General features: G+C 45.9%; 1 protein-coding gene across 1 annotated transcript in view; it reads right to left on the bottom strand.

The window, feature by feature from the left end:
* Positions 1-18,743, bottom strand: part of HEPACAM2 (HEPACAM family member 2) — a 107,665-nt gene that overhangs the window by 12,729 nt on the left and 76,193 nt on the right. The window contains exons 5-9 of the mRNA XM_073582035.1: positions 8,122-8,247; positions 5,878-5,905; positions 5,744-5,781; positions 4,389-4,462; positions 4,194-4,297 (exon numbers count right to left, since the gene is read on the bottom strand). Coding sequence (XP_073438136.1) covers positions 4,194-4,297; positions 4,389-4,462; positions 5,744-5,781; positions 5,878-5,905; positions 8,122-8,247 — 370 coding nt within the window. The remainder of the gene's footprint in view (positions 1-4,193; positions 4,298-4,388; positions 4,463-5,743; positions 5,782-5,877; positions 5,906-8,121; positions 8,248-18,743) is intronic.

The raw sequence follows: 18,743 nt of genomic DNA, 5'->3' as shown, positions 1-18,743 counted from the left end.
TCCAATTTTGAAGGAAAGTAACATGATGGGTCTCATCTGCTGCACTAAGTTCCCTTGGCCAACTACTGGGTCTACGTGCCTAAATGTTGCCCATTTCATGGTGTCCAAACACTAAGAAACACAGGCAGATACTTACCCACCAAGTAATACCGCCAGGGAGGCGTCTGGCTCCAAATTTATTCTGCAGCAGAACAACGACCCCAAACATTCAGCCAATGTTATTAAAAATGAGGAGCCCTGGAGGTGATGATACGACCACCACAGAGCCCAGATCTCACATCATCCAATATGTCTGGGATCACAGGAAGAGACAGAAGGATTTTCACAACTGACATCTACAGAAGTCAGTTCTACAAGATGTTTGGAGCAACTTTCTGCTGAGACGTCTAACACTGTCTGAAGATACCTAGAAATATTGATTGAGGCAAATGGCAGTCATTAATTATAGATGGGATGTCACGGATTTAACGCGACAGAGAGGAGACAGAAGACTGCAGTGTCTGATTTCTCCTACTCCTGCACTGATTAGCTGCACTTCACCTTCATATTAAATGGTGCAGGTTTGTTTAGTAGTGCAAGGGTTAATCTGCTCAATTGAGAGCTCCTGGAAGCTTTCTTTCATTAAGACTCTCAGCTGTTCACTGTTAGCCACTCCCATCTCCTTTATAAACTGGGCCCTGGCTAGCACTCATTGTCAGAGAAAGCTTTTGATGCATGGTTGGAAGTTGTTGGTTGTTATTTGAGAAGGCGTTTGGTAGATTTATCTGTGATTGTTGCTAGGTTTTGGGTGTGTGCTAATTTCCCCACCTTCTTCTACTTTAGTCTTACCCCATCCTCCACTCCCTGGTGCATTGCTCTGTTGTATGTGTGAGTATAGTGTGAGTATATTTGTTATGTTTGGTATTTTTCGTTACCCCTGTTCATATTTCCTTGTTCGTCTGGTTGGTGTATTATGGTACACTACTACTTCCTTCTTCCCTGGGTGGGGGAAAGGAACAGACTGAGGGCGGATTCAGGAGCTAAGGCAAGGTACGTGGTCCTGGCGTCTTCACCATCAGAAGTAATCCTGGGAGCAGGGGAAGCTATGGTGCGCCTAGCGTTAGTGACAGGATAGGAGACCCTCGTCCCGGGACACCCATCAAAAGAGCCGTGACATGGGATATAGCTTTCTCTTTTGTTCATTCTCTTTGCATTTTAATTGTAAAAATAAACTATTTGTCATGATGCAGGACGGGGTTTCGCTTTGGCCCGTCCTGGTCAGACAGGGGGTTAATTGTTTCTGCCTCTCTCTGGCAGAGGGCGGCTATTTAATGCTCACTGGACCTGGGTCCGATGTCAGTTATACTCCTGCCTTCGGCTGAGTTAAGTGACCTCTTGTATACGAGTGCCTTGTGCCTGATAACTTGTTGCTTGTTTGGTTGTGATCTGGTTCTGTCCCTGTTACGAGTTCTGCCTGACCCTCTTGTACCGCACCGTCCTCTCATGTATGACCCTCTGATTGTGACTCGACTGCTCTCTGCTCGTCCCTTTTGTACCGCACCGCCCTCTTTTGTATGACCTTTGGCTTCGTCTGACCTCCCATCTGCTTGTCCCTCCTGTACCTCGTTCGCCCGTATTGTGTATGATCTCTGGTTTGCCCGACTCTGAGTGTTCTTCCATCTTAGCAAGCAGGACTCTAAGCCCCGCCCCCTTGTGGTCACATGACCGTAGATCCTGTGCCTGCTTGCTAATACTTCAGCGTTCAGGTCCTGTGCGTCTGTACTTTCCAGCTGTTACTGTCCCCGGGACCCCTACAGCACTGGTGAGTCCATGCTCAGCGAGGGCTGTACGCCAGCGCTGTCAGGATCCTGACACTATTAACACTTCTGTTTGTGGAAGCTTCTTACTGTGTAGCTGTTGTGAATTCCCTTTCTGGGCTCCCTATGGTGGTTACTGAAGGTAGTGCAGCTGGTCAGATTGACAGAGGTGCTGCGAGTTCTTTTTCTAGGCTCTCTCTGGTAGTTACTGGAGGTAGTGGAGCTGGTCAGATTGACAGAGGCTTGCCACCTGATAATGATGATGACGATTGGAGATCTGGGGTTTCTGACTGGATTATTTAAGACAGCTGACTTCCGTCAATCCCTGCTGGTGATTTTCTTCCTGTGCCTTCTGAGGTCTGATGTCTCCTGCTCAGTTCCTGCATGGTTCAGCTAAGGGGTTCATTTGCTAACCTTTTTGCATCTGATCTGGTTTTGTCTCTCTCTGCTTGCTGTGCGTGTTCAGCTTGCTCCTGCTGGGGCTGTGCTGGATCACGGCCCATATGTTACTGCTTGTGTCAGTTTGTTCTGTCCCTTGTTATATTGGTCTCTTTTTGCTTTGCTTTCAGTATATACCAGAGTGCTGATATAGTGAGGGCGAAGTTGTGTGACTTCAGTGTTTTTTGTGCATCAGACGTGTTGGATTTTTCAGGGTTTTTTGCGTGATTGCAGACAGTGTCTTTCCTTTCCTATCCTGTCTAGTCGGTTTGGGCCCGATCGTGTGCTCAGCCTATTTTCCTGCCTGTGTTTGTGTTTTCATTTTGTCTCACTGACAATATATGTTTGGGGGCTGTCTATTCCTTTGGGGTCTGCTCTGGGGCAGTTTAGATTTCCCCTTTCTTGCTTTAGGCTTATTTAGTTCTCCGGCTGTGTCGAGGCGTCTAGAATCATCATAGGTACGCTGCACGGCTACTGCTAGTTGAGTGGATAGGATCAGGGGTCTGCAATCCGCTTAGTTACCAACCTCTCTGGTTTTCTGGTGGCTTAGCCTGGTCCTGCTATCCTCCTCGGTGACCCATAACAGTAGCATTTTTTCCTCACCTGCCTAAAGCTTTTGCCCAGTACTGTATATATAGCAATTTTGGAGATGTTTCTCTTGAGGATGTGACATACTACAAAATGTCTCATCTTTCATGCGTCTTATACCTTTACAAGGTAATTATCTGATCATAACCAAGTAATGTCCTTGCTGGACCCGCTGTAACCACCTCTACACGATACATGATACCTATTGTTGTGGATAACTATAGTACTTACTTACCCGACGGTATTTATTTGCCCGCCTAATATTTACTCAGTGATTGCAAATAGTCCATGACGATTGTAACTGTTTAATTAGAGCAGCACAGAAGTATTACCTCTGCTGAACCTTGACGTGTATACTGGGGAAACTGCATGCCCGGCAATTCCCTTATAGTCTAATATTCCCTGAGTCAGTCCATGTCCTGGTTCGCAGGTCATAAATTTTGAAGTTTTAATATTTACTAATTGCGGTGACTCTTCAATGTGTCAGAAGTGGATCCAGAAATTAAAAGGGGAAATTTCCTGCTATTTGGTCAATGTACGCTTGTGTTATCCGAGCACTGTATGGCAGTACTAAAGGTACAGTCACACACTTTAGTAGGGAGTTTTTTTTGTGTCACTGCAGCTGTATGGGACAGAGATGGAACATGACGCACATCACAGAGCAACGTCAAATGCTAGGCCAGCCCTGCCCCCATGCTTTACACTGCAGCTTTCTGTTTCATCAGCTCACATCAGTGCATTCCCAACCAACAGGGCCATAAAAGAAGGTCTTTCTTCCCCTATATGAAGAGACCAGCATTACATATGACACATGATATTTGAGGTTCGCGTCCTGCTAAATATTTAGCTTTAAAGTGAAGGTCATATATAAAGCTGAATGAAGCTGAATAACATGATACCTTGATATCTGCGATCCGATGTTTTATTTCGGAGAAATCCTTGTTTTTCTTGATATGTAAATTAGCTGTTAAGATCTATGGGCCGGACATAGATCTCCCTGAGAATCTGTGTCCAGAGATTATTGTAAACCAGTTACCAGTGTGAGACATGTAGATCAGGAGAGCAGACTGTCAGTCATTACATGTCTCACACTGGTAAATGCCCCTTTCATTTAGAAAAAGCTCTGGAGGGAGATTCTCGGGGAGATCTATGTCCGGCCCATAGATCTTAACAGCTCATTTACATATTAAGAAGAACATGGATTTCTCTGGAATAAGACATCAGATTGCAGATATCATGGTATAATTTTATTCAGCTTCCTATGACCTACATAGCCATATAGACAAATGAGGATGATGAATCCTACTGACAGATTCCCTTTAAAACCCATGGTTCCCTCTTTCTTGCACCAGTGCATAATGGAACACTTACGATTGTGGATCATTTTGCATTTGCTCCGGGACAAACTGTATAACTTCATAGACGGTGCCATTGACATCGTGGATTTGCAATGAATTTGAAGCGGGTGTTATTACCTGTGTGGCACAAAATGGATTTAAATACGTGTACGTAAGTAAAAAAAAAAAATTAGGCCACAGACGTGGACGACCCCTTAAATAAACTTACCCTGTGTGGAGCTGTAGAATCTGGTAAAGACACAAACTCATATATCCCAAAATCATTAATGGCGTCTTCATGTCCTGCAAGAAACAGAAAGGATAGTGATACAATCAGTGAACCGAGTGACGGCATCTGTAACACTCCATAAGCATATATAGGAGTGTCTGTTGGGGCACAATTATAATTAAGAACTCTGACTCTGTCTGTCTTCTTAGGTTTTTTTTATTTTATTTTCTAATATTATTTTAATTATTTTTTTTTTATAATTTAATTATATTTTTTTCATTTTTATTTTTTTCATAAGCACCAACCCTTTGCAGATGCAACATTTTTCACTTTAGTTTTTTTCTCCCTGACTTCCCAGGAATCATAACTTATTTTTCAGTCTTAGATCTTATTTCTTGGGGGACAGGTTGTAGTTTTAGTGCCGCCATTTATTTAATTTGTAGGGTGCAATAAAAAAAAAAAAAAAACCTCCGGCAATTTCCCTTTCACTATTGCTATTTGGGTATTAAAGTGTTTACCGTGTGGTCACAGAATTGTGGGTGATGGGGTAAAAATCTAACCTTATTGCTGTGGCATCTAAGTGGTTAAAATTGCTGTGATCAGAGCTAGCCGACTTTACTCACCCTTGTTGTGTTCGGCGCCGAGTCTCTGCCGGTGTTCCTGGTGTTTGATATTTGCTGCAGTGCTGACTTCATGTCAACAGCGCTGCAGCCAATCACTGAGCCCAGAAGTTCTGCCCATGTAGATGGAACGCCCACTGATTGGGTGCAGCGCCGTCGAGACATCAGCACTACAGTCAATAACAGACACCCAGAGCAGCGGAGGAAACAACTCTGGATCCGGGAAGGTTGAGTAAAGCGTGTTTTTTTAATTTTTTATTGAAAACTGCACCTAAGGACAGTGGTTTTCTGAATGGGGACAACCCCTTTAAAATAATAAAATTGTAACTTCCTGCAGTCGCTGCTAGGGGGAGCTCAATACAAATATGTATGGTGTTCAATGGACAGAGCTCCCTCTAGTGGCACCTGCAGGCTGTCACAATTTTATTATTTAAAGGCGATGCACCCGCGCCTGACGGGAGATAGTGGAGAACAGTGCTCGGCCATCTCAGTCAGTCCCATAGGCAATGGACAGAACATCAGGGACCATGCCTCTCCTGTAACAAGGTCCTTCATCATCATATGTCCTGAGCTAAAGCAGACATTTATTTTTTTGGTTTGTTTTGATACTAGTTTTGCTTTAAACTATTGGGGAAGTGATCCTGATTAGCAAAAAATAAATCACTAATCCATGTTGTTCACCGACTTCTCTAATCAGCAGATGAACAATAGGGCTCTTCTTTGCCCTGCTTGTACCTGAGTAGATGGGCGTCCTTCTGTATTCGGTTGAAGGCCTGTAATTGTGACAAGAAAGTGAATTATGGTACAAAAATACAGAAAAAAATAAAATATCAGATATAAAAAGGAAAAAAAAAAAAATTACGTGATACCTCCGGGGCTGGAGCTTCCACTGGATGGCTGCAATAGAAAGAAGAGACTCAGAATAATGCCGGAATCAGACTAATCTCAGTCTCACTTTACGGCTGCAGTAAGTGTAGTTCAGCTGTGGTGGCCATTTTGTAAAAATGACAACAGGAAGTGCAGCCATATTGGTTGAATTAGTTTTATTGACACTGACTTCATGAGAGAACTTCACCATAAGTTACTGAAAACGTCACTCCAAGGTGACTACCGAGGTCTGTCTGTGGTGCCGCCCGGGTGTCGAGAGCACAACATGTGACAAGTCAGGATGGGAGTTGGTGCAAATCGATTTGCTGGACACGGGCCGTCTGCCACGTCAGTAATCCGTGATTGCTGGATGGGAGCCCAGAGGGCCACCTCTTACCTAATGGCATCCAACTCTAGCCACAAGTAGTGATCGGGAGAGGTCCAAGTACTGAGACCGTACCTGATCGCTCAGAGTACCTGTATAAATAAGCAGGGAAGCCAGGTGTCTAAATTCTCAGATTCTCCCTGAGGTCAGCTCTCGAACGATGTCAAATAGGATATGGCACTTTTACAAATATGGCCGCTTCAGCCATCCCTAATAACTGTCCCCAATCCAGGGGCACAGTCCCAGATTTGGGAAGCTTTCCTGTCTCCCCAACAGGTTGGCGGCTTGTCCCACCTTCTGATGTATCTGCATGCTTTGGACATAGATATAGTTAAATATAATGGTGGAGCAGGGAGCCATCAGCTCCCTGCTCCACCATCCACATACCTGCTATGCCCGGCCACACAGACCCCAAAATGGAGATCTGCTCTGGTCACTGTGGGATGAGGGGACTTGTAGAATATTGGACAGTGGAGCAGAGTGGGGAGGCACCTGTCATGGTTAGGACATGGTTAATGTTCTGTTCTCACAGGGTTAACTTTTGCCGGCCTCTCTTTGGATCTGGGAGGGGTATTAATACTCACTCCAAACTAGCATTCTCTGTCAGTTATACTGCTGTTCTGGTGTGTCTGACCCCTGGTGTGCGTGTACTCTGCGTTGTTTGTTTGCTTCCCCTCACTCTGTACTCTGTCTCTTATTTTGGTACCATTGTCTTTTCTGGTTCTGACCTCCTGGCTTGGCTATCGTTACTCCATTACAGTTTGTCCCTATTGTACCGTCTATTGCCCGTTCTGGTTTTCTGATCTATTGCTACGTCCTGACTATCCATTCTGTCTAATCCTTTGGTATTGTATTGCTATCTTGAGCTTTGTCCTCGGCTTGACCTGATTTCTGTCTCTGTCTATGCACCTTGGTAACATTGTCCTGTAGTTACCTTTCTAGGAGTTTCCCTGCAGCTACTAGCTCCGTGGAGCTTAGGCCATGCCCCCAGCAGTCACGTGATCCAGGTCCTGGAGCATGCATTGTCACCACTGCTGCCCGCTCTGCAGGTATCTTTGTGCACAGTCTTTGTACTCAGGACACGCGCACTGGCTCAGTGAGCAATTGCAGTGTGGTGCTCCTGACAGCACCATGCTCAGGTGGAAGGGGATGCCGGTGGGGGCATCATACTTTGTGGGGAGCTTTAGGGGCATCATACATATAGGGCAATAAAATGCATGGGGGAACTTTGGAGGGATCATGCTGTGAAAGGGGCACCATGTGTGCATCATGCTGTGCATTATGTGTGAGGGCATCATACAGTGGGGGTTCACTGTGGGAGCATCATAATATGTGGGGGATGTGTGTAGACACTAACGACACAAAAAGGACTGGGTGAGGTTAGGAGTATGACTTTCCTGTTTTTCACAGTTGGGAGGTATAGACACAGCAAAACCATAAGTAATTCCAATTTATCAACTAATCTTCATTTTTATGTTTACATCAAAATCCTCACTGAGTTAGGAGCCATGTCTAAAATACACTGCTCTTTTCTCCACTATTTTTTTTACTCTTCGCAGATTGCCCGAGTTGGATCAGATATTTGGATCGCACTCGGATTTACAAGTCGATAAGTTTGTGGAAAACATCGGACTGGACCCGGAAGATATCTTAGTTCGGTCTGATTTCCACGGATTGACACAATGGAGAAGAAGTAGAATTTGTTTTCTCCATCTACTCATCTCAGAAGATCAGAGCTCACCGTGATCAGAGTGTCATTTGTATAATCGACCCGATCAACTGTAGCATATAATGTATCCAGCAGGACTGGTGTTATAAATCATGTATATACCGTATATCGGCTGTATATACCGCTGCTCACCTCTGTGAAGTTGATATTTTTTCCAAACAAATATAAAGCAAATGGAGACAATTACAAAAAGCGACACTCCGGTTATGGCTGCCAGCGGAGACAAGGAACTTGGAATCAGAGATAGTTTTTCTGGGTCTGTTAAAGAGAAAAAAATAAATAAATAAAATGTCAATGATAATATAAAATACACAGAGAAAAGCGAGTGAAGAAAATTGTTTTAATGTATTAACAATAGTAATAAATATATATGAATAAATAAGTTAAAAATGAAAAAATAAATAAATAAATCACATGAATGTAAATTAAAAAGGTCCGCACAGGAGGGTTGAGCAGGACTCTAGTCCAGTAGCCACGTCGTTAGTCTGGAGCACTATGAATCGCTTTCTTTTACTGATTGGTAGGCACCACAACGCCATGACATGCCGGCTCAATGCCAGTTGTGATATTATCATGATATTACAGGTGCAGACTAATCAATCAAAATCAAAAGAGGCACTCAGGATGCCGGCAGGTAGCAAGGGATTTGCAGGTCCCTAGTCTGGGTGCCGTGGCAAGTATGTGACCACTTGTCTAGGGTCCTGCAAATCATTTTGCTCAGCTTTACCCCACAGGGCTTGTCACTCCGCTTTCACAGATGACTCCATCCCTCTCTGTATGGCTTAGTCTGCTAGCTTAGACCCATTCCCTTTAAGAGGGACGGGCTGCAATGCCAGCCTAGTCCAGTCTTCAAATAACCTCTCGGAGTCCCAAATTGCAAATCCTGGTGGGCAGAGGGGTTTGTTTGTATTAATTAAAGGGGTACTTTTATCTGTAAGGTGCCTGAGCTAGATAGTCGTGAACGAGATGCTACTTCTTCTCTGTCTGTGCGCCATTCTGGGCTTTGTGGTGCCACAGAAGCCTGTGCCATCACTGAGATTGCTGCTGCTCCTCCTCCTGCTGATCCTGCTAAAGAATAAAGAAGAGTTCCTGATCCTTCCCTGATCCTAGCCTGAACTTTCCCTAATCCCCTTCTCATCCCTCCCTTCTGCAACCGAGTGCTGATCAGCACTTGATCGATTTTTTTTGCCAGTTTTTTCTCTTTTTCATGCATCCTGCTGACCGCTTAGGGTTGATCAGTGACATAATTCTCTGATTAGCGTCCATGCTCTATGATTTCCAGGACTTTTTTTTGTCCCTCTCCATTTCCCCCCACAACTCCTTTGCACCACTTTTATGCATGCACCCTGCAGCTGCTGAGTGTTGATCAGTGACACAAATCACTGATCCACAACTTTTTTTTTCACTAACTATCCCCCCACCCCTTTGCACCACGTGTGTGTGTCCTGCAGCCGCCGTGCCACTGATCAGACGTACACCACTGATTAGCACCCATGCTCGTTTTTGTCAATGACTTTTTTTTCCCCTTTCTATTTTTTATATCCCCTTTTTGCACCACATCCGTGTGTGCATTCTACAGCCGTCGAGCACTGGTCAGTGACGAACATCACTGACCCATCCTCCATTTGTTTATTTTTTGGGTGGAATGAAAAAAGCATCATCTGAAAAGTCATTTAGATCAGTTGATAGGATTAGATTAGTTAGGGACAGTAAAAATATACCGTAGTAATCGTTGTCTACCACGGTATTTGTTACTGAATTGAGTTAGTGTCCATGCGGAAAAAAAATAATTGTCCGTGCGTCCAACAGCCATTGAGCTCTAATTACTGACGCACATCATCAATCAACCTCTGGTTGTTCAAGGTTTTTTGTTTTTTTTTTAAGAATAAAAAAAATCATTTAGATTAGGGACAGTAAAATATACCGCAGCAATAGTCGACTACTACAGTATTTTTTACTGAACTGAATCAGGTTGGTGTTAGTTGCTCAGTAATTTGTTTTTTACTGACGCCCGTTTAGTAAGTTTGTTTTTTATTTTACCAATTTTTTTATATTTTCCTTTCTATATTCTTTTCTTTTTTTTTCTCTTCTAAATAAAAAAAATAAGTTGACAACGAGCACTCCCAAACACACCTGAATAAAATTTTGTACACGCACAAAGATCTTATATGTGAAAAAAATGTTGTCCCTATCGACCCAAACCCGGTATTCAGTGGATGAGGCACACGCTTTCCTTGCCTCTGACGCTGACAGTGAGGCAGAGGATCCCACCTTCTTCTATTTTTTGGACTCCTCCTCTTCCTCTAATGATAACGAACCGACACACTGACGCCCCAGGACAGAAAACGAATCAGAGCCCACAGTTACTGACCCCATATGGACTTCACCTCCTGAAAATTATGAGCCACAGATTCATGGTTGTGTGGCGCAATCAGGAATCCAATTTGACACCGCCGGCCTCACAGAAATTGACTTTTTCAAAGTCTTTTTCTCTGAAGATTTTGTAAATCTCATGGTGTCGCAGACCAATTTGTAAGCCTAGCAATTTTTTATCCCAAAATCCGACTTCATAATTTGTCAACTGGATCCCTGTAGACGCCATAGAAATCAAGTTTTGGAGCCTGGTCCTTCACATGGAGATAATGAAGAAGCCAGATATTCGGTAATACTGGAGTGTTGACGTTTTGTATAACACTCCAGTGTTCTACATGGCTATGCCACGGACTTGCTTTGAGGTCATCCACAAGCTCTTGCATTACTGTGATAATGCACAATGTTCTCCCCGAGATGACCCCCAACTTTGACCGACTTTTCAAAGTTCGACCGGTCATTGAGCACTTCAGCAACAAGTTTGCTGAGGCGTACACGCCCCAGAGGGACATCTGCGTGGATGAGTCTCTTCTCCATTTCAAGGGGAGGTTCAAATTCTGGCAATACCTGCCCAGTTAAAGTGCCAAGTACAGAATTAAGCTGTACAAACTGAGCAAGAGTGTCTGAGAGAACACCCACAAGTTTAGGGTTTATGAAGAGAAGGACCAACGGATTCAACTCCCTGAATGCCCCCCTATCCTGGGAGGGTGTGGGAAGATTGTCTGGGATTTGGTGCACCCACTGCTGGATCATGGCTATCACCTCTATGTAGTTATTTTTATACAAGCATCCCACTTTTCAAATCCCTCTCTGCAAGAGGCCTGCAGCCTACTGTCCGCAAAAAATCAGAAAGGCCTCCCTAAGGTGCTAATTGGGCAGCTACTCAGAAAGGGTGAGAGCCGAGCCCAATCTACCGACAACATGCTGGTGGTCAAGTACAAGGACAAGAGGGATGTCCTTTTCTTGACCACCATACATGGTTATGGCAACACCCCTAGCACTGTATGGGATACCTTTACACAGGTCCACAAACCACACTGTGTACTGGAGTGCAACCAGAACATGGGGGAGAGTTGATCTCTCTGATCAAGTCCTCCAACCATACAGTGCCATGAGAAAAGCCAAGGTATGGTACAAGAAGCTGCCCGTGCACATTGTACAGATGGCAATGTACAACGTCTTTGTGCTATCATGATCTGCAGGCTAGACCGGGACCTTCATTCAGTTCCAAGAGGTAATGATCAAGGCCTTAGTATTTGGTAGTCAGGAAGGAGCGAGCCCCAGTACTTCTGGAACTGAAAGTGCCCGTGTTATATCAGGCCAACATTTCCCCAGTGAGGTCCCTCAAACTGCAGAGAGGAAGGACGCAAAAAAGGTACAAAGTGTGTTACAGAAGGGGTATACGAAAGGACACCATTTATCAGTGTGACACCTGCCCTGACAAACCTGGTCTGTGTATGAAAGACTGTTTCAGAGTCTGCCACTCATCTATGGACTAATAAATATATTACTGAATTACATAGCTCACGTATGCCAACCTGACATAAACCACACAACTCATATGTCAACCTGATGCACTCTACACTACTAACATATGCCAACCTGACGTACACTACATAACTCACGTATGCCACTACAAAATTCACATACCAGGAAACACTAGATAAATTCCAGTACAGGGTCACTAATGAGGGGTTGCCACTGTTTAGGCACATCAGGGGCTCTCCAAATGCGACTTGATGCCCGCAGACCATTCCATCAAAATCTGCATTCCAAAACATCACTCCTTCTCTTCCAAGCCCTGCCGTGCGCCCAAACAGTAGTTTTCTCCCACATATGAGGTATCAGCGTACACAGGAGAAATTGTAACACAACTTTTGGGGTCCAATTTCTCCTGTTACCCTTGTGAAAATAAAAAATGGGTCTAAAGTAAGGTTTTAGTGAATAAAAGTTACATGTTAATTTTTTCCTTCAATATTCCATTAATTCTTTTGAAGCACATGAAGGGTTAATAAACTTCTTGATGGTGTAGTGGTGTAAGTTGGGAACTCCTTTCCACGCTCCAACACCTGCACCCACACACAGGATAGTTCAGCAATGGACCAGATTGCGGCTCCATGCTTAGAGGATAGCAGAGCACCTTTCGTGGGTCCTTGCTTCGTAACACGAGATGTGCTGGGAGGTGGGTGAAGTTGAGATATATAAAAGGTTGGGAAGGTCTAGAATGACAGGTCAGTCTGACGGGAGGTCAGGCGGGAGAAGGACAGTCAGTCAGGAGAGACTGTGGACGGGTCCGAGAGAGAGAGGAAGGAGTGCTGCAGCTGCCTCAGTGATCTGAGCCAGCTGGCACGGGAAGGGAACAGAAGGAGAAAGATGTAGAACTGCAACCTAAGCTTCCATAAGAGAGAAGGAACAGCGCGGAACGAAGGAGTAGGAGAACAGAGAGGAGTTGTGGGTTGGAAGAGGAACCCTGCCTATAGGTTCTCAGCGCAAGGCCGGGGCCCGGTCCCCGAGGTTGTATGGACACTTATGGTTCTGCAGCAGACACTGGTGGAGTAGTTGGCTGTAAATGCACTACTCCCATCCAAGACTTGGGGCACAACAGCATCTGTATAGAGAGCCGGGACTCAGGATAAAGGGAGTCACCAAAGTAGGCTACAGCTGTCTGCCGTACAAGGAGAGTTGTTAGAAACATCTGACAGGAGGAACTTCAGAGTATCACGGTACTGGAGCTCTTCACACCTTAAGGCGCAATAGAGGAGTCGTTCAGGAGAGGTACATGTTGGCGGGGTGTTGGAGAGGAGAATCCTGACTTGCCCCGGAGGTTGATTGAGTCTCTGCCCCGGAGGACACGGCACGGAGGCAGGCACCAGTGTGTACCACACACTGTGAGTAAAGCTTTGGAACTACAAGCCCTAGTGTCTTACATTCACTTGTGCGCCAACGCCGTCAGCACTGCTACATCTGGGTACCAACATTCCTCACACCGCTTGCGCCTATACACTGCCCTGGGGTTACAGCTTCACCTGTGGGGAGCTACACCATCTATGCTGCAACACACCATCAGCCCCAGAGGATCTGCACACAGCTTTGGCTTAACATCTTGCTTACCAAACACCACGGGTGGCGTCACGAACTATTCCATTTCATTAACTACAAACCACCATTGATTTGGGCGCCCAGGGCCACGGACCGGGTCACCGTTGCTGTGACACATCCCACTGACACCGGCCCGGTACCGAGTACCCCACAGACCTGGGACGGGGCGACCCAATTGTAAGTAATCCATTTCCAGTGGACGCTTGTTAAGCATCTCGGTCGGTAGTCAAGGGGGCTGTCGATCGGCGAGGTACTGAGCAAGTCCCGCTCTATCTTCCGCCAATTAATATGAGGGACCTTCTGCTCCCTCGTTCTTACCCATGCCATGCTGATATCGGACCGACTTTTTACATTTCCTCAGGGACTTCCCTGGCAGGGACCGGAACATGGACCAGCCATGCAAGGGCTTGTTTCCCCTCCTCAGCCGCTCTGGCGGCCTCAGGGGTCTTCTCTCCCTTTGCCGAGGGAGCCTTTTCCTCCAGCATATGGCTCCAGCAAAGCAGCTTCAGTATGTGGACCATGACGCCTATCTCTGTCTGCAGAGTGGTCGACCAGTAGATCATAATCTACGTCAGGGGTGTCCATCCTCATAGTTCAGTAACTTCCTGCCAGGGCCCAAGGGGTGACGATCTCAGGCATTTCCTTCTCCACTTCCGTTTCTCCCTCACTCAAATATCCATGGGGTAGTCAGGGGGCGCGCCTTGGTCACGACCGCTATGTGCCATTTCTGCTCAGGGCTTTCGTCTTAGCTCCTCACTCATGTGCTGCAGTGAAAATGGCGTTGTTCGCTCACCGCTGACACGCTTCCTGCATGTCTGACTCTGCCTCTTGCTGCATCATGCTTCACTCTCGGCAGCTCCGCCTTCGGCCATGTCCTTTGCCATTGCCATCTTCCATTCCGGGTCGAATCATGGCTGCAGAGCAAATCCTTCTTTGGGCCGACACTTTTGGGGGATGAACATACTTTTGCGCTCCAGGGCGCTGTCCATGCCCACGATAGTTGGTCCTTCTCCTTCACTTTACCGCTGCTGTCACCATCTTGGAATGCATGCTTCTGGTCTCCATTTTGGGCAGAAGCTATTCCGGAGCTCTTCCACTGGCGCCACGGGTCTTCCTTACCCCGCTTTCTTCCTGGGGGGAACTTGCATCCTGCTGACTACATCAAATGTAAGGTGCCTGTGTGAGGTAGTTGTGGGCAAGCTGCTGCTGCTTCTGCTCACTCTGGCACCCTACAGGAAAACCGTGTCCCAGTCCTGATGTGCTGCTGAATGTGGGGTGCATCACACTTACTTGTGGCCCAGAGGCCTCCACTGGCTCCAGGTTTTTATCTTCTAGAACCTTCACAGAACACAATCCACGGGACTCCGAATAATTTATAACAGTCAAACTTTTACTGAGCAGTTTACAGTCATTACAGTAAAGATTGTAGGAAAGGGCACAACAGGTCACAGTGTTCCCCACAGGCACCGGACATAACTTCATCCCTAGTTCTCGATCTGGGTAGAGCATCCATATTGCTAACTCGTCTACCACTATGAATTCTTCTCCACCACAAATAGAGCACCCAGATTCCATTACCTTCCGCCTCTGAGAGTCTGAGTCCATCTTTCCCTGCAGCACCGCTGGCTGAGTGCGCCCAAAGTCCCCAATGTCCATCTCGAGGTCCCCAGGCCGACAGCCGGACTCGCCCAGAAGGGTTCTATGGCAATCTACTGCCCCGAGTAGCAGGCTCATGTTGGCCCTAGCAGCTCACTGCATATGACCACTGCTAGCACACTCCCTCTAACTGAACATCTGGGCCGGCCGTTACAGTTAACCCTATCTAGGCTATATTGCAGTCCCAGTTTTGCTCTCAGATAACATACATAACTATAAAATACATTTAACCACTTGGGGTTAGAGAATGGTAATAATAATAATAAGGCCGGGGTCACACTTGCGAGTGCAATGCAAGAAATTTGCGCCTCACTACGTGGCACTGCCGCCGGTGGTTCTGACCGGAACGTTCAGGTGCATAGAAATACATGCAGCCACACACTCCAGTCCCGAGTGCCGGCAGCAGTGCCGGGTATTGAGGCGAGAGACTCTCGCTGGTTTTTTGCATTGCACTCGTAAGTGTGACCCCAGCCTAATAATAATAATAATTTTATTTCTATAGTGCCAACATACTCCGCAGCACTTTACATTTTAGAGGGGACTTGTACAGACAATAAAAGAAATTACGGAATAACAATGATCGCATAAATCAACAGCTACCAAGGGGGAGTGAGGGCCCTGCTCGCAAGCTTACAATCTGATCTGCAGTACCAGCAACGGCCACTAAACAGTGTATGGCACTGCAGTGTTCACCGTTTACAGTCATCCGCTGCCGCAGCCGATAATGGCTGACTCTTGGGAGTGCCGGGTGTCAGACCCACAGAATCTTTTATTAGTGACCTACCTTAAAGGCTGAGGCTACCTTATCTCTTTGAGTTCCAAGCCATTTTTAGTTTGCACAACTTTTTATTTTACATCTCGACATGTCAGAACTAATAACTTTTTTTATTTACTTTTTTTGCTATCTCTGATTCAACATACATAGCCATAGTACAGATTATGGGAATATTAAATGTGTGTGGGGGGGGGATTACTACCTAATGTGTGTGTCTAATTTTTTTTTTTACTTTTTTTTTCTTGATTATTTTTTTATTTATCTTTTTTTACTTTATGTTGTTAACTATATTACTTTATTTTGGTTCTAAAAATGGGCTTTAATTTTACATTATTTCTTCAGTTACAATATACAGGCGATAACTGTGGTTGTGTATTACAGCCGTCCTCCGAGCGCTGATCACGGGGGAAGGGGGAGCACAGGGACATTGCCGGCATGATGACAGAGTGCCATAATGCTGTGACGTAGTATTACTCGTCATGGTGCAGTAAGGGGTTAAGTATTAATATAACTGCATTGTAAAAAAAAAAAATAGGTTCCAGATAGAAGGAAGTAACTGTATTCCAAAAAATAACAAATATCTGGTGTGCACTGCTGCCATTCTTCATGTTTATGACGGAGCTGAGCAGCTTTATAATGATGTCTACATCTACGAGAAAACTGACATTTCGGAGTCGCCCAAGCGATAAATCTGCTCTATAGATATTGTAAGGTAGCGCTCACTGAGTGTATTGGGGGACACTCACTTGGCTGCAGATAAACCAGGTCCGGCACAGGCTTTTCACATAACATAGTCCATACGGTTTATTGTACACGGCATAAACCATAGCAGCATGAAGAAAACGATAACAGTCTTACAGCAGACCAAACGAATGTTCATAGTGGCGCTCCGCTCCCTTAGTCCTGTGTTCACACAGGCTGTGCTTTGTCCAGCAAACAGGCTCTGAAGTCTCATAGTTAATTCCCCTGTCCGAGGTTACCTCACAGCTGCTTCTCACTCCGGACGTCCTTTCTCTCAGGGAAGCGGCCGCACTGGGCTCACCGTTCCGGACAGTGCCTTATTCACTAGGCCGCCTCACGGTTCCAGAACCACAGCCGGACAGTGGCTTCCCCAAACGCAGGCTGTCACAGACTCTGCTGTCACACATGGCTGTTATGAATGGGTCACCGAGGAGGAAAGCGCAAAAGGCTATGCCACCAGAACACCAGAGAGGTTGGTCGCTCAGCGGATTGCAGACCCCTGATCTTAACACAACTAGCAGTAGCCGTGGGGCGTTCCTACGATGCCCTAGACGCTTCATCACAGCCGGAGAGCTAACTAAGCCTAAAGACAGAAAGGTGAAATCTAAACTGACCCGGAGCAGACCCCAAAGGAATAGACAGCCCCCAAACATATATTGTCAGTGTGTCAAGATGAAGCACAAACACAGACAGAAAATAGACTGAGCAAACGATGGGGCCAACACTGACTAGATAGGACAGGACAGAAAAGGCACTGTCTGCAATCACGCAAAAACCCTAAAAATTCTAACACGACTGAAGCACAAAGATACGGAGGTTTGAACAACCTCGCCCCCACTATATCAGCACTCAGGAGTGAACTGGCGGCTAGCAACAGGCTAATACAGCAGGGGACTGAGCAAACAAACACAAGATACAAAAATACAGGGCAGGAGCCAGCAACCCCAGGGGGAGCAAGCTGTCCCCTGACAGCAAGGCAAAAATCAGATGCAAAGGATTTAACAAAAGACACTTGGCTGGAAAATGCAGGATCAGGCAGGAGACAGATATCCTCACTATGAACTACAGGAGTATCACCGGCAGCCACTGAGAGAAGCTTGCTCGCTTATGTACTCCCAGTCACTACCTCCACTTCTCCTATCATCCTCTGAAGCTGTTGGATTAACATCCTGCTGACCAGCTCCACTACCAGCAGTGTCCACCAGAGGGAGCCATGCCACAAAAGTCGGATTAAGAGAGTTCACAACAAGTGGCCTTCCGGGACCTTCCACACGGACCAATCAGATCCAGGCACTTTCCCCCATGTGACCTACCCTGGTCACCTTATATGGTCCGTAACCACGCCCACCGGATCACATGGCTATGACCTCATTGCAGGTCCTAGACACCCAACCATACACACACATATACTTTGGGCATTCAGTCACACGCCCCTGGGTGGGTTTGTAGGTGACTGGTCTCGCCCATCTCACCAAGCCACCTGAAAACCTTCCCTGATACATAGTAACAAAAACTCAGCATTACCTCTGCTGATTACCGCATATTTCAGTTTCCATCCCAGGGCCACCCACCCTGGGATACATAACAGTCATTTGCCATCCTGCCGTTCATCCTTTCTCCATCACAATAATGGAGATGCCTGTGTGCATGACCCAGACAGCACCCCCTAGCTGTCGAAGCGGTCACTGCATCACAATATCAAACGAAAGGTGCAATCATAAACACATAAAAACCCATAATGTATAGGTTTAAGGAGTGTGAAATTCCAATCTGTCTGCCATGTTTTATACTGCATCACTGCTTACTTACATTAGCTTCTGGGTCGTCTAAACACAAGCCCAGCAAGAACCTGGATGGCTGATTTGTATGGCATCAGTCATTTTAGATGCATGCCTAAAAAATGAGCGCCAAATCAACCTCCTTTCTGTTTAGGCTGCTCCTCTGTCCCCCATGCTTTACACTGCATCTCAGCCTGTTTAGTTGGCTTCTCTTCTGCCCGCTGTATGCTCATTTCTATAATAGCCTTCATTTTAAATGCATTCTCTAATATGATTTTAAAGGTTTTTTTTGGTGCCACGCACTTTCGCAATGGAGGGGCGAATTATAATAAAAC

The sequence above is a fragment of the Dendrobates tinctorius genome, unplaced genomic scaffold, assembly GCF_039654945.1.
Source record: "Dendrobates tinctorius isolate UK_male_01 unplaced genomic scaffold, ASM3965494v1 ptg000070l, whole genome shotgun sequence".
In the NCBI taxonomy this organism is placed as follows: Eukaryota; Metazoa; Chordata; class Amphibia; order Anura; family Dendrobatidae; genus Dendrobates; species Dendrobates tinctorius.
Note: the sequence above shows the minus strand (reverse complement) of the source record. Positions and strands in the feature narration are given on the sequence as shown.